This window comes from Coloeus monedula, assembly GCF_965178545.1.
Source record: "Coloeus monedula genome assembly, chromosome: 8".
Taxonomy (NCBI): domain Eukaryota; kingdom Metazoa; phylum Chordata; class Aves; order Passeriformes; family Corvidae; genus Coloeus; species Coloeus monedula.
In genome coordinates this window covers 17837314-17851550 of record NC_138788.1, presented here as the reverse complement: position 1 = coordinate 17851550, position 14237 = coordinate 17837314, and the positions used below count along the sequence as shown (strand labels likewise).

At 43.5% G+C, this 14237-nt stretch overlaps 1 protein-coding gene across 6 annotated transcripts in view; it reads right to left on the bottom strand.

Annotated features, from left to right (window-relative positions):
* CAMK2G (calcium/calmodulin dependent protein kinase II gamma) overlaps positions 1–14237 on the bottom strand; it is a 208150-nt gene that overhangs the window by 62215 nt on the left and 131698 nt on the right. For all 6 annotated transcript variants that reach the window (XM_082286218.1, XM_082286222.1, XM_082286219.1 and 3 more), the window contains one exon: positions 3726–3785. In XM_082286218.1, the coding sequence (XP_082142344.1) occupies positions 3726–3785 (60 nt within the window). The remainder of the gene's footprint in view (positions 1–3725; positions 3786–14237) is intronic.

The window sequence follows — 14237 nt, the reverse complement described above, 5'->3', positions numbered from 1 at the left end:
AACAGATCACTGATTGATCTCTGTCCAATTCTGCTGTATTTGATGATCATGGCTGGCAAATGGCTCTCGGGGCCAGAATACAAAGCTCTCTAGAAGCTGTCAGAAGGAAAAAGAACAAATCAAAATTTAGGGAAAGAAGTCCTTCCTCTACTGAAGTCCGACCAGCTATAATGACACATTCCATATCATGCATACCATGAGTCAGAAATCAGAAGAAAATTGCCTCAAGTCAGCTTTCTTTTGTCCAGACAAAAAAACCCCATATTGCAACACCAAGCTTTTAGAAGGATTACTCCACTGTGATTACCTTGGCCATAATGTGCATCTAAAGACAAGCCAAACACCCAACTACAGAGCCAAAGCCTGTAATTAGGGCTGAGATTTGATGAACGCATGTTAGGTTAACCCAGAAATCAGTCATTTCACAAAAAGCAACCGCAAATGGAAATATCACTATTACTTTGTATCTAGAGAAATCTTTATTTTATCAGAGTAGCAGTGTTATGGTCAGTGTGTTGCAGTCCAGAATCAACTGTCCTGCAGTAAAAGCATAAGAACCACAAATTCAACAACAGGCTTGCTTTATATCCTGTGTACAGGGAAGAGAGAAAAGCAGCCTGCCTCAAAAAATCCTAACTTTAGGTCTTCTGCCCCAGACTTGCTACAGGCTCAGGTCCCTGTAGGAGAATGGGATTTGCTGCAACACAGTTTGCAACAAAACCAGTAATAACAAAACTTGAGATGGAAAGCAAATGCAAAATCTGCAGAATTCTTTATGGTTTGTGCAGTGTTACTCACATAGCTCACACTGAGGCAACACACCAAGTACTCACCCAGAAGAGTTTACAACATGGAATGCCAGTAACTAGGTGATTACTAACTGCTAATACACATTTCGAGGAAAAAAATACCACTATGTTAGAACAACATGTTTCCCTTCTATGACAACATAACAAGTCCAAGGAACACGGAAGCAGCAATGCATGTAGCATCTGGACTTCAGCAAGCCTTCTGACAGCATCTTACATGCTCTTTCCACAAGCAATTAAGAAAAAATGTGTATTCAAAACTAGCTGACAACAGTGTATACAACTCATTGAAAAACTACTCAAAATTGATCACTGTCAAACAGGAACGATGTATCAAGTGATATCTTCAGGAGTTTGACTGGAGTCCAACAGTATTCAACAGTGTTATTAGTTATCTACACGATGCAATATATGGCATTGTTATTAAAGGCCACATTACTGTGGGAGCTGTAACCCTTCTACACTATCAGCAGATAAATCAAAATGGTTTTGACAAATCTGGAGGGGGGAACCCACAGACAGGATTTCTTTCTGTCTTTTAAAATAAAGACAAAGGTAATACACACTTCAATAGGAATCCTCATCTATACAAGATGGAAAAATTATTTGTTTGCCAGAAGTTGTGCAGAAAGTAGTCTGGAGCAATAATGTGTCAGAAAACAAATATACATCAACAATAAAATGAAAAGCTTCAAAGGTTGATGTACAAAACCAACATCTTTGGTGGGACAGGTGAAGCAATTCTTTCTCCTCTGGACAGCACTGACATGGCCTCAGTCAGAATCTTATGTCCTGTTTTGGGCATCACATTTCTAGAAAGATATGAAGCAACTGGAGAGAGTCCAGAGAAAGAGGAGGGGGGAAAGAAAAAAAAAAAAAAAAAAGTCTGGAGGTCTAGAAAACATGACATATGAGAAAAGATTGAAAGAACTGGGTTTGTTTAGTCTGAAGAAAAAGACTAAAAAGAGACATGATAACAGTCTTCAAATATGTAAAAGATTGTTACAAGAAAGAAAAACTACTTTCCACAGATACTCCAGATAGAATTAGAAACAACAAGCTAAGAGAAAGGCAAATTATGTTTTTAATGTTTAACTGACAGAAAAATGAAACATTTGAAAGACTGCCACCAGGGGCTGTGAAAGAATAAAAGGTTTTTAAGTACAAACATGCCTGGAACCAGGTATAAAAGATTTTCACAGGACTGCTGAATGAACCATATAACTTCTTGAGGTCTTATTCAACACACTTAGATTCTGTGTTGTAGGCATAAAAATTAATACCCTTATTTTTATTTGTAAGGACTCATTGAATTTACAATGACTAGTTCCTTTTCTTAAAAGAAGAAACTGTTCTTTCTTGGAAGACAAGAAATTCTCTGTAAAAAATGCAAGGACCCCTAACATTCCCCAAAACTGTCTTTTCCAAACCACAATAGAACAGGAGACAAGCCCTCCCACTCATTACAACTGTAGAATTGAACCGGGAATGTAATACATTTCTCTCTTCCATGCTGTTTACTTATAAGAGTGGTTTCCCTCTTGTGCATAAGATGTACTCTGTGAGAGGTCTGGAAAGAAAAGATGTAAGGAATTATAAAAAGGAGAGATGATGGAAATGAAGTTAAGGTCAAAATGTAAAGTGACATAACCTACTCTACTAAGTATAGCAAGTCTTACAGCGCAAATGAAGTGCCATAACTAGAGTTTCAGTCATTTTGAATACTGCCAAGCAATAAATTTACTGGCTAATATATTCATCGGTGCAAATTACTGCAGAAGGTGGCCCCTGCTCCTCTCCTCAAGCCATACCTACACCACAACTACACTCACATGCAAGAAAGCTCTTTCTGATTAAAAGATGCTGCTGAAGAACTTTGCATTATGTGAGGTCCTGAGCTTGCGGAAATTGCTTGTTTGTCACGTATGGACTAGAGTACAAATGCCAGTCCATGGGGTATGCTCTAAGGCCTTTCCTCTTCCAGGCCTTCACAGGACAGGAGTAAGTGACTACAAAGCCAGAAGTCAGGAGACCAGAGAGGTGCCCTTAAAGTATTATCTCCACTGACTGAGTTATGCAAAAGTAAGACAAGGTAATACATCATAGTCTTCCCAGCCATGGATATTTAACTGTGGTTTGCTTAAAAGTGCCAGTTTAGAATTTCTTAATGTTTTCTTAAATAAATTAGCTCAAATCAGATTGTAGCTAGGATCCTAGAGGCTTTATTTATTTAAAAAAGCTAAAAAGGGGATTATTAATGGTCCAAGCTTCCACGGTGCTTTGGAACTAGATAAAAATCCATGCCCTCTCTCTACATTTCAGTAAATAAGGTAGGTTTTTTTATGTAGTTCCTGATTTTGGTTCTTTCTGTATTTCTAGACAAACTATTCCCTTCACTCCAGTAGTCTTTTCCTTAAATATGGGCAATTTGTTTTGGTCTCTTGTTTTTAAAATAAGTGGCCACTGCAATGAGAAGAGCTGAAGTATTAGCACAGCCTCCTTCAATTTTGGGCACATCTCTGAATACAGCATTTAAACTGACATGTCACTAAGGGCCAAGGAGAACAAACAGAAGATGGATGTGGGGAAAACAAACACAACACCTCACCCCTACTGCAGAATGTCAGACGAGCAGACAAGAGTCATGCATCACCCAAGGAGCAGGAACAGCTCTGCAGGGGTGAGCAGGTGGGAACACGGCACTCTTAGGTGAACGTCTGGGTCAGGATGCTAAGGAATGGGACAGGGCTGGATGCGGAATTTGTCAGAGAGATAAACTGTTGAGGTGATTTCAACAGGCAACTTCAATGAGCTGTTGTGAACATTCAGAATACATCTGTTCTCTTACAGTGTGCTAGCTGAGACACGTTGCTACTCCTGTCTCACCCCCATCCCTCTGAGCCCAAGGAAGTTTACCAATATTTGGATGCTTTAGAAGTCGGCAAATTCGAGCTTCACGTTCCAGTTTCTGGTGATCTGAAAGAAAATAAGAAACAAGGTGTTAAGCACCACAACTCTGAACTAAGCTCTTGTTCATATTCAACAGGGAGAGGAACACAGTGACCCGGCAGACATCCTGAAGGCTGGGAACTGCTGGAACACAACTGTCTCCCAAAACTTCACAGGCATTTCAGGCGAGGGCTATGCAGCTGAGGCTGCACAAGGACTGCTGCTCCCACTACAGAGCCAGAACTAAACTGGTATTACATCCTTTGATTCAAAGTGAGTAGCTGCAGAATGAAAGGCACAGCTCTTCCATCAGCTTCCCAAATATGCAAAGCCACTTCCAGTGAGATCCCTTCTGAGAGTTGCCCCTTCTCCAAGGTTGGAGAGTTGGAGGGAAAGTCTCAGAAGAAATAACACACATGAAATGGGAAAAGGAACTGCTTCCACTCCAAAAGAAACACTGTGAAAGATGGGCAGAGTAGGACAGAGAAATATACAGTTCCTGCTAGTGCACAGCCATCACACGAAGTAGGGAACTCTGCCAGCTTCAGTGAACTGTAAAGGTAACCATACTTCAGTACCCATGGACAGACTCACTGGTGAAATGCTGATCACGCACTTAGAAATCTCCAGGCAAGAAGTTCTGCCCAAATGCTAAGTATGCTTATTCCAGCCCAAAGGCAACATCAGTTCATGCACGACATTCATCTGGATTAAAGAAAAATATCAAGGAGAGTAAAAAATGGGTTTTTTTCCCATGTGCGAGTTCAAAGAAAGGAGAAGGAGTTGGAGCAACTCTGCCCTTCTCAGTCAAGAAGCAGGGGGCTTTTTAGCCACTGAGACTTTTCACTACAGCAATGGTTGACTCCTGAATTTACACTACAACACCCCCATCTTCTCCTGTGAAATGCTCACAATGGACAAGCACAGATTGACTGAAAGGAACTGAGGGAGACAAAATCTTTTAGGCAGCCCTGGCAGCTGCTGAAGTCTAGACTTTTGTGGATGCAGATGCCTAGAATGAGACAAGTAAGAACTTCCAGTGCTTGGACTCCCCGTTCCCATCAAAAGAACACAGCAAGAGGAATTAGCAGTCCCTGCCCACTCCTGACATTTCCTCTCTAGCGCAGGTGTGACTCTGTACCCCTGTGACACACAGACCTCCACAGGAGTAAGCAGGACCCTTGGCTGGTTGGACTACTCAGCAGATCACTGGTAGGAATGCAGCACCCTTTGATTCATAGGAACTCCACTAGAGACCCACTTCAACAAAGCTGCACTGCACTACTCTGCCTGAAAACTGCCTGTTCAGCTCCTTGGTCTCTGCATCATCTTCCCTTCTCTCTGAAAAGGAGGCTTTGGGCAACTGTTCTCTTCCCCATGAGCAGAAGACAGAGACTGAGCCAAATCACAGTACAGAACACTTTCCTCTCCCAGGCTGGGAATAGAAGCTCAGGGCATTGCACGATTCCACTGCTGAACTATTGAAAATGTCCCAATTAATACTTTATAGGGCTGAGATGTGCTTACATCCTCATCTGCTACTGTTCAGGGATGGGGGAAGGTAAATTACTCCTTTCATCTCTCCTTCCTTTTCAGTCCTGGAAATTATTGTTGTTGTTGCATGTATTTTAGAGTTCTATGCCAGAACCACTCTCCAATAAAATACCAGGCAGCAAGAAAGCCTGGAGAGCTTTCATGCTCCTGAGGCCTTGGTGCAGTGCAAGCACTTTCTCACCTGCATTGGTAGAGAGGGGTGGGGGTGTCTTGGCTGCCCTTTTAGCAGCACATCTCACAAATGAAGTATTGCAAAACACAGTTGCAAGGTAACAGACAGTGCTGCACACTTTGCACGCAGGACAGATTCTCACAGCAGGACAACAGTTTAAGATAAACTACCCACAGCCTGCTTGCATGCTTGGGTCTTGCAAGTTCCCCACTTTCCCTCCCAGCTCTACTTGGAACTCCTGCAGAAGGGGATCCTTCATCCACCCAGATCACATTGCCCTTGTGCACAGTTATACTTGCTGAGAATCTGTTCCCAAGTACAAGGACACAGAGAAGCAGACAGCAAAAACAGCTGAGCAAAGGGGGAAGAAGAGGCAAGAGCTCACCACGTGCTACTCAGCCACCAAGTCCTGACAGTCAGAACAGACAGCTGACACGAGCAAGGCTCAAACAAAATGACATAACCATCAAAATGCCATGGGAGATGTAAATCAAGAGCAATTGCTCCCCTGAAATCCTACACCATCGTGCAGAGGGAGGGGAGCTGGCAGGGCAGCTAGTGTTCATGGGCAGCAGCCACACCAGAACTTGTGACAAGAGGTCACCACCCCACACCCCATCCCTCCAGCACCACACAGCCTGGCCGGAGACCAGAGGAGGAGTACAGCACTCCGGTCACAAGGTACAGGAAACTATTTCTGGTTGGGGGGAAAGCATACCACACTCTTCTGTCTCCAGGACAACAAAACAGGCCAACTCAAGCACAACTCACAGAGAAAAAGCACACTCCAGCCCTGGGAGCACCAGCCCGCAGTAGTCAGCCACCACAACTTTGAGCAGTGAAAGGTCAGGCTGGGCGGGTTTCCTGCCTCAGGTCCTAGAGGATCACAGCTCCCATTCCTGCAGGATCACCCGTCCTCTTCCAGGCAGCATCAGGACACAGCCTAACCAGTGACTTGATAAATGCTCCCCCACCCCATCCCCAACGGTCTTCATCATCTGGTGGTCTTTGGCATGGTGTAGACATTTAACTCTCATCAGATCAGCACCAGAGTCAATTTGATACTTGTGGGGAACAACCTGGTACCTAAATGCATAACGAATAAAAACAGAATCTCAATTTTCTACCTTACTCTGGTCTAACAAAGGTTATTCCCAGTAGGAGACAAAACATCTGAAACTTTTTGAGTCCAGCAGAGCAGCGAATGAGTTGGCTTTAATGCCTCTCTCATACAGGGTCTCTCTGAACTTTAAAATGCAAAGTAGTCTAAACTATAATAAAATAACAATTAAAAGATCCCTTACTTACCAAGAGCTTGCAAAGAAATAATTTCTCCTCCCTCTGCCCTAAAGATAAAACTTATTTCTTCAAGTCATTTGCGCATTCTTAATGCACAGTGGAAGAACACCTCATAGCTAACAGGAACACAACGACACGTCTGACCTACCTTACAGCATTCTAGGCCTGGGACATTGGGCCTATTTCCCACCTTTCACAAAACTGTGAAATTCAACCAGTAATTTCCATAACTTGCCTAAAACAAAGTATATCCTTTAGATAACATAAGGGTTCAAATGCAAGATTTCAAGTGATAAATAAAGTCATACACCCACAGAAATTACTCCAAATGTTAGCTATCCTTCCTGTTAAAATTCGGCACTGCTGTTCCAAGTCTGAATTCATCTACCTCCTGCTTCCAAATATTGGATTTCATTAAGCTCTTTTCCTGCTATGTTACAGAGCTGTCTAGCCCTGAACAATAGCTGATGCTTAAAACTTAAGTACAGGATATTACAAACACTCATCTAATATTCATTTACTGTTTTCCAGCCAAAAAAAAAAAAATCTTGCTGTTTGGAAAATTATTCTATCTGCAGTCTGAAGCAATGAGTATCTACAAAGACAGGAAAGTGCACTCTATGTATCTCTTTTGCAGCTAAATTTAAAACGTAAATGTTTAAGAAGATGGTGCTTAAAAACAAGAGAAAACTTACTTATGTTTGGTACACAAACTAAGGTGTGAGTATCTATTTATCAGTCCTTTATATGATACGATTTTTGTATCTCTGTTTAGGATGTAAACCTACATTTAACCCAAGTATCTTTAATATTACTGCTCTGTAAATATGGCCCTGTCATTCTAGCGATGTTACAGCTGGGTTTCCTTAGAACATACCTGATGAGAAAATGCCTTTTAAGAGAACTGGGATTTCTTTGGGATGGGTTTTGATTTGGCCAGGGATTTACTTAAATAGAAAACAAGAATGACTGTGTTAGCATCATTTGTAACAGTCAAGGACCTACAAAAATGAAACTGCTCCATTTTATACAAACATGCAGTCCGCTCACTGGGGCAGGACTCTTCATGCACAATGGATGGACAGAAATGGCTGTGCACAATTGGTAAACCCACTGCTGTAAGAAACTCTAACTGAGAAGGTTAAAACAACAACCCTGCCTGAGTACAGAAGACAGCAGACCAAAACTATTACAGTTTGTCCTGATTGTCCACAATACATCAAACTTCAGCAGATACTCAGGATAACTTGATGCTAAAGAAAGGTGTACCCAACAGAAATAAAACCCAAAATGCAGACAGCTTTACTTCACAAACACCTGGCCATCTCCAGCAGAGTGTGGAATACGACTGGTTTTATACTGATGCACACTCCTTACTCTTTGCTAAGAAAATAATTTTATTGTCTGGCCAGTTCAGTCTGATATCCCAACGATGCAGTGGCAGAGATGGATGAATAACATGAGACCAAATTTCTGGGATCCATTTTTCCCCAGGGAAATAGTTCCCAGTTTTCTACTCTAGCCACTACATGCATGGCTGCTTTGCAGGATTTTTTCCTCACCAGGTCTTTCTCCTCCAAGGGTACCCAAGACCTGGAGAACATTTTCAGACACAGGGTACAGGATACCTACACATCCCAGTAGTCTAGAGCTGCCAAGTGAGAACATTTACATAACAACAACAACAAAAAGATGAAGAAAAAAGGTCACTGTGCTTAATCAGCTTGTTAGGAAGCTGTTTGAGGAAAAGGGGCTGCCAGGGAAGTGCAGGGAGACCTGTCTGCATGGAGCTGAGGTATGCTTGTGAGAGGCAGGGCCTGAAGAATGACACAAACCCAAAAAGGAGATCAGTCCCAAGCAGGCGGGGTGAGGGCCAAACCCGAGCTAGAGAGCAGGAGGAGCTGGTTAGGTGTCAGGTGCCAACACTGCCACCCTGCACTGGCAGCACAGCACGAGATCCTCCTGACTTCAGACAGAGCTGTGATGCCCTGACTGACTCCTGCTCCCAAGAGATGCACAGGAGGGTTCTGTTTCAGCTATGGGGAGCTGCCATGTGAACACGCTCTCCAGCCACAGCTTTGCCGCAAGCTCCATGAAGGATCAACGGCCAGGGAGGTTGAAAGAGAAGTGCCCTTTGTGAATCCCATACCCTCCACCTGCTCAAGGAACACTGACATTTATTGCTCTAGGAACAAATGTGAGCAAAACCACCCTTATTTCAGGTCATTCCCTCTTCTGGCAAGAGGAAGTAGAAGTCAGCATTAAAAACTAATTGAAATACTGAACAAAAAAATTATTGACATAAATCAAACCAAGACTTATCAGTGAAAGTGATTAATTTCACACCTACCAGAAAACAAGGTGTAAAAACTTAATTCCAACATACTTCAACAAGCATTAGAAACACAGCACTGTTTCAAAATGGTTCCCTGTGCAAAGGACTACATTTACTGCAACATTTACTGGCTTACTTTACCAAACTGCAGCTATACTGAGGTCCTGTGGCTAAAGCTCACTCTTTATTTAGTACACCTGCCTTAAGAAAGGAAAAAGAAAAAGGAGGGGGGGATAACTTTTAGCAGCCTAAATTTTAGCCACTTCAGTGAAAAGGGAGATTCTTTCCTAAAGCAGTAAAAAGAAGCATCAAGAAAACTAACACTTAGATGTGAATCAGCTCTGTGATAAGAATCTGTGTCATGAAGAAAAAAACAGTGTTCCTCCCTTTACAAACACATAATATTCCCATTCTCAACTGAAATATACAATCTGGCTGTTCAATACTACAGTCCATCTGTCTTCATCCTGCACTAGGACCATGCTCTGTCCTTGCCATTAAAGGAGGCTTGCAACCATCATTCCTGTGGGAACACATCCTAGATTACATTTCTGAGAATGGGAAGAGTCCGGAAGAAGAATCAAACTCAAAGCAATAAATTCAGTTTGATTGCTGTCATCATGCCAATTCCGGGAGATAGTCAATTGGTGCCAGCTGCTAAGATACCATTTGAGCTGCTTCAAGACAGAAATCGAATTTACATCAAATACATTTCGTAGTGCGAGACTAGTCTGAGCCTTCAGGTTCCTTCATGCTTTTCTTTGCTTGGTTAAATTTAAACTTCCTCTCTGAAACATTCCCAGCAAAAGAGAGTTAGCTCCCTCATCCTGCACCTCAAGCCACAGACTCTTCCCCATATTATCTTATTTTTTCCAGCAAGACTGTACTATAGAACAACTGAGATGTCTCAGCATTCTCACAGCACTTGCCATACCACGCCACCACCTTAAACAGGGATACCAGCAAGTCTCAGACTGACACCACTTCCCTATCTGCAGTATTAGTAGAAACAAACATAAAAACCATCCTAGGCCTTAGGAATGACCAGAGGCCCCCATAGATTCAGTATATCCTTTCTGACAACGGCTAAGAGCAGATGCCTAAGGAAAAACGTAAAGAAAATAAGCATGTAATGACACTTCCCAAACACTCCTCCCTCCCTCCTTCGACATTTCCATTTCAGTGTTTCTACACTGACGTTTCAAAGACCAGCTACAATTATTAAATCTGTAGCAGCATACTACTGCCATTGCAGGCAACATTTCTGAAAGCCTGAGACTGTTTTCCAGCCTCTCAGTGCAGAATGACCCCAGTGCCGTGATGTACCAAGTGTGAGGGCAGAGGGGCTCCCACACCCAAACAGCACCTCCAGCATCTCTGCTGTGCAAGAGTCACAAAGTCACCGAGGCTAAGAAATGTCTGGAGCCAGCATGTGAAGATGAAGGAGCAAAGCTCCACTTTTCTCAGCCACTGAAAGCTACAGAAACAAGAGAGTGGCAAAATCCTCATCACTTGCCTTCAGCTAGAGACAGAAGGAGGAGATTCAAGTGCCAACATGACACAATAAACAAATACAAGATTTCTTTCAAGAAATGCTGGCAAACGCATCTTCTGACAAAGCCTTTCCTCCAGTAAAACCACTAATATTAACACCTTGTAACAGCCTTTTCCCGCACTCTCGCAACTTCCCAGAAACAAACAACTCCACGTGTAAAAGTGTAATATTACCCCTAAGAGTACATATACACACACGGATCTTAAAGACAATGTTAAGTCCACACAATTGGTCACAAGCTCTGTTTACACACACTAGTATCTGTGAACCCCTTGGTATTACTGTACTGGAAAACCAAAACAAACAAATTAAAAGGAACAACCTACACAAACTTAGCACAGTTTCCACTTTTCTGTTCAAGTAACACAGAAATCAGACTATGAACACCATGGAATAGAAGTCAAGACGGTTTAAGTAATTCTATTTGTATCTCCAATGAGCACCCTGAAGAGTGGGCCAAGGCAATTTATTCTCTTTTCCTGCATTCCATTACCTTGTACTTACCTTGCAAAGATAATCTAACTGAAGGCAGATATTAATATGTATACAACAGTGGCAAAAGGAAAAAAGCTATTAAAAATACCTAGAAGACAGGAATCTTTCAAAAAAAGTCATAGTGTACACCTTTGACATTGCAGTTTCTACACTTGGTGTCACGCAAAGCTGCCTTTTCTAATCACATGTATATTTTTCAGTTTATCAGTAAACAACTTGTCCAAAATTTCTCTTTGGATTATCCAGCAGGTGGACCTGGCAAGGGAAAGAGAATTCCTATCCACTTGTTTTCAACAGGAACACATACCCTGAGTATTACCTACTGTACACCATATAAAGCAAAACAGCAGCACACCGATGTGCACATTAACAGGAAGTGGGGAGCTTGCGCTCTCACAGCCACCAGCGACCTTCCAGGAACTTCAAGAGTCAAAGGAGGTCAAATCAGTGAATCAGCACAGGCTCGCTGCTATAGGTGAGAGTGATCTCCATAGCAATTAACGATGTGAGCAGACCAAGTGTGTTCAAGCCTAACATGCCATTCTTTGCCTACAAAGGCACAGATAAAGCCATATTGGGAGTTTTCACTATCTCAGAGAGAATGGCCACCATTTGCTTAGGTTCTTGCCTGCAGAAGATCCTACAGTTTGGCCAAAGCCAGCATTGCAAAGCAACATGTGCATTCAGGAAGGGGAAGGAGCAAGCACCCCAGCCATCCACTGCAGATGTAGTCCTTGGCTTCAAACTTGAGATAAACTCAGAATCTGGGGAAGAGAACTCCTTCTGAACTTGCTGCTGCACTCAGAGCAGCATTTTGTAAACCCTTTCATGAGACATCCCTCCCACAACATACACTGCCCCCTCCCCACGAGACACAGGCTCCTGCAGCCCCTGCTCTTCAGGCTGTTTTAAAAGCTTTACTGTTCCCAGTCTTACTCAGCAAAATGCAATGAGCCAAGTAGAGCCCAGTGGATTCAGCCGGAAGCCTCGGTGTCAATGCAGCCACCGACAAATGAGCCAGCACCGTGACTGCCTGAGGAGAGTGGAGGATACCTGCCTACAGAACAACTGACAGAGGCCAAAGCACCACTCAGGCCCCAGTCAGTCTTCAATAAGCTCTGACATGACACACACATACCATCTCATGTGCGACCCCTGTTTGTGGTCCACATTTCTCAGGGCATAACAACCCCTCTTGCTGGCAAGATAAACATCTCTCCATCTCCCCAGTCATCGTTCCCATGCTGCTAGTGGGATATACAAGGCCTGTGCCAACTCTGCTTTATTATTATCTGCTTTTCCCATCAACTATTTACTTTAGTTGCTAAAAACCAGTGAAGAATTTCCAAGAGCCTCTGACCTGAATTTCATTCCCTGTCTTTTTCCCTGCTAACCATCAGTTTATTTCATGCCACCATGATGGAGGCAAATCACAGACAAAACAAACCTTTCAGGTTTGGTGGTGGAATGTGTGGGAAGGAAATGTTTCACCTCAGAGGTTGTCTGCAAAGCTGTATGCTAGATTAACACATACAGCCACAAAGCTGGTACCTACAGTCTGCTGCAATAATAAAGAATTCTACAAACTGACCATTAAAACTACCCATCATCCACCAACTCCACCTGTTCCATTGGCTACTGCAAACAGTGCCATTTCTTGCTTTACAAACTTCTTCCTTGCTCAAGGTGGAATGAAACACAAGGAAAACCAGTACTGCAGTGGGAGGTACAGGCAACCATTCCTGCAGCAGCACACTGTAGCACCCCTCTGAAGCAATACATCCTCCAGCTGACACGAACAAAAATGCAGCCACCTTCCTCCTAATCTGAAGCAATGGAGATCACCAACCCCAAATGCTGTCAGGCTGACAGAAGCACAGCAAAGGGCAGGAATTCTTTTATTTTATCTGCTGTGGCCAGGAAGCATTAGTGCACCCATCACAGCCCTGACACAGGAAGAAATGTGGTGCAATTTCACACCCCCTAAGAATGGTGCAATTGCCCTGCTGGCCAGCCTGGCATATTGGGGGCATTTGCTTGAAGGTCCCCACTAAGTGTGTGGTGAGCATAACAGCTTATTTTAGGTCTTCTTGGGCATATTGGCCTAGTGTAATTTAAAAAGTTTTGGAAAGCCTACATCCCACTGAAAGGAAGAACTGTGGGGTACAAACACAACTAGCAAAATGAATGAAGTTTTCAAAACAGACAGCTGAGCTCCCCAGCTGTGAATGGTCAAACAACTTCCCCCTTCTTGCACCAAAACAGAGCAAAAACTACTCCAATTCTGTCCCAGTCACTTCCGTGTATCTTGCAAGACTTCAGTTCAGAGTACTTGTGCAGCCCAACTCGCAAAGCACAGCCCCCTATACCACGTGCAACAGAGCCCTCCCCTTCCTTGTCCCTGCCCCACATGCAGCACCCCCACCTCCTTCCCCCCGTAAGGCTGTGGTTCAGCACATTCTCCTCCATTTTGCCTCCTGCAGCTTGCACCTTCCTCTTCAGTCCCATATTCCCCTTGTTGTTTCAGCAACTCAGCAGGGATACATCCCCCTGCCCTTTGACGGCAGCCCCAGCTGCACACAGGGCAGCCCCAGTCCAGCTCTCCCATCCCATCTGCAAGGGCACCATTTTTTTTAAACTGCATTTTACAAGTAAATCACGTGCTCAGCTGCTAGTTTGGGTGCAGAGCCAAGAAACACTCTGGTGTATGGGGGAAGGGAGCTGATGTATTTTTTGCTTCATGTGACCAGCTTACCAGAAACTTCACTGAGACCAAGAGCAGATCCTCTACCCACAGCCCTCCTTCACCACAGCCCCTTCCCCCAGACACTCACAGCAGAGAGGCAGAGCAAATGCACAACAGGAGAAACTAGCAACTCACACGCCTAAAGGCCAACCATCAAGTCTGAAAAGAGGTGGGACACCAGCTTTGCACTCCAGCGGATCCACTGAAGGCATACATTCAAGGAGCTGGTCTCTCCTACACAGGCTATGGCCCCTCACAGAGAAAGGGAGAAGTTGTGGGTTAGGAGATGTTGAGGCAGGAGGCTGCAGGAACAATGCTAACTT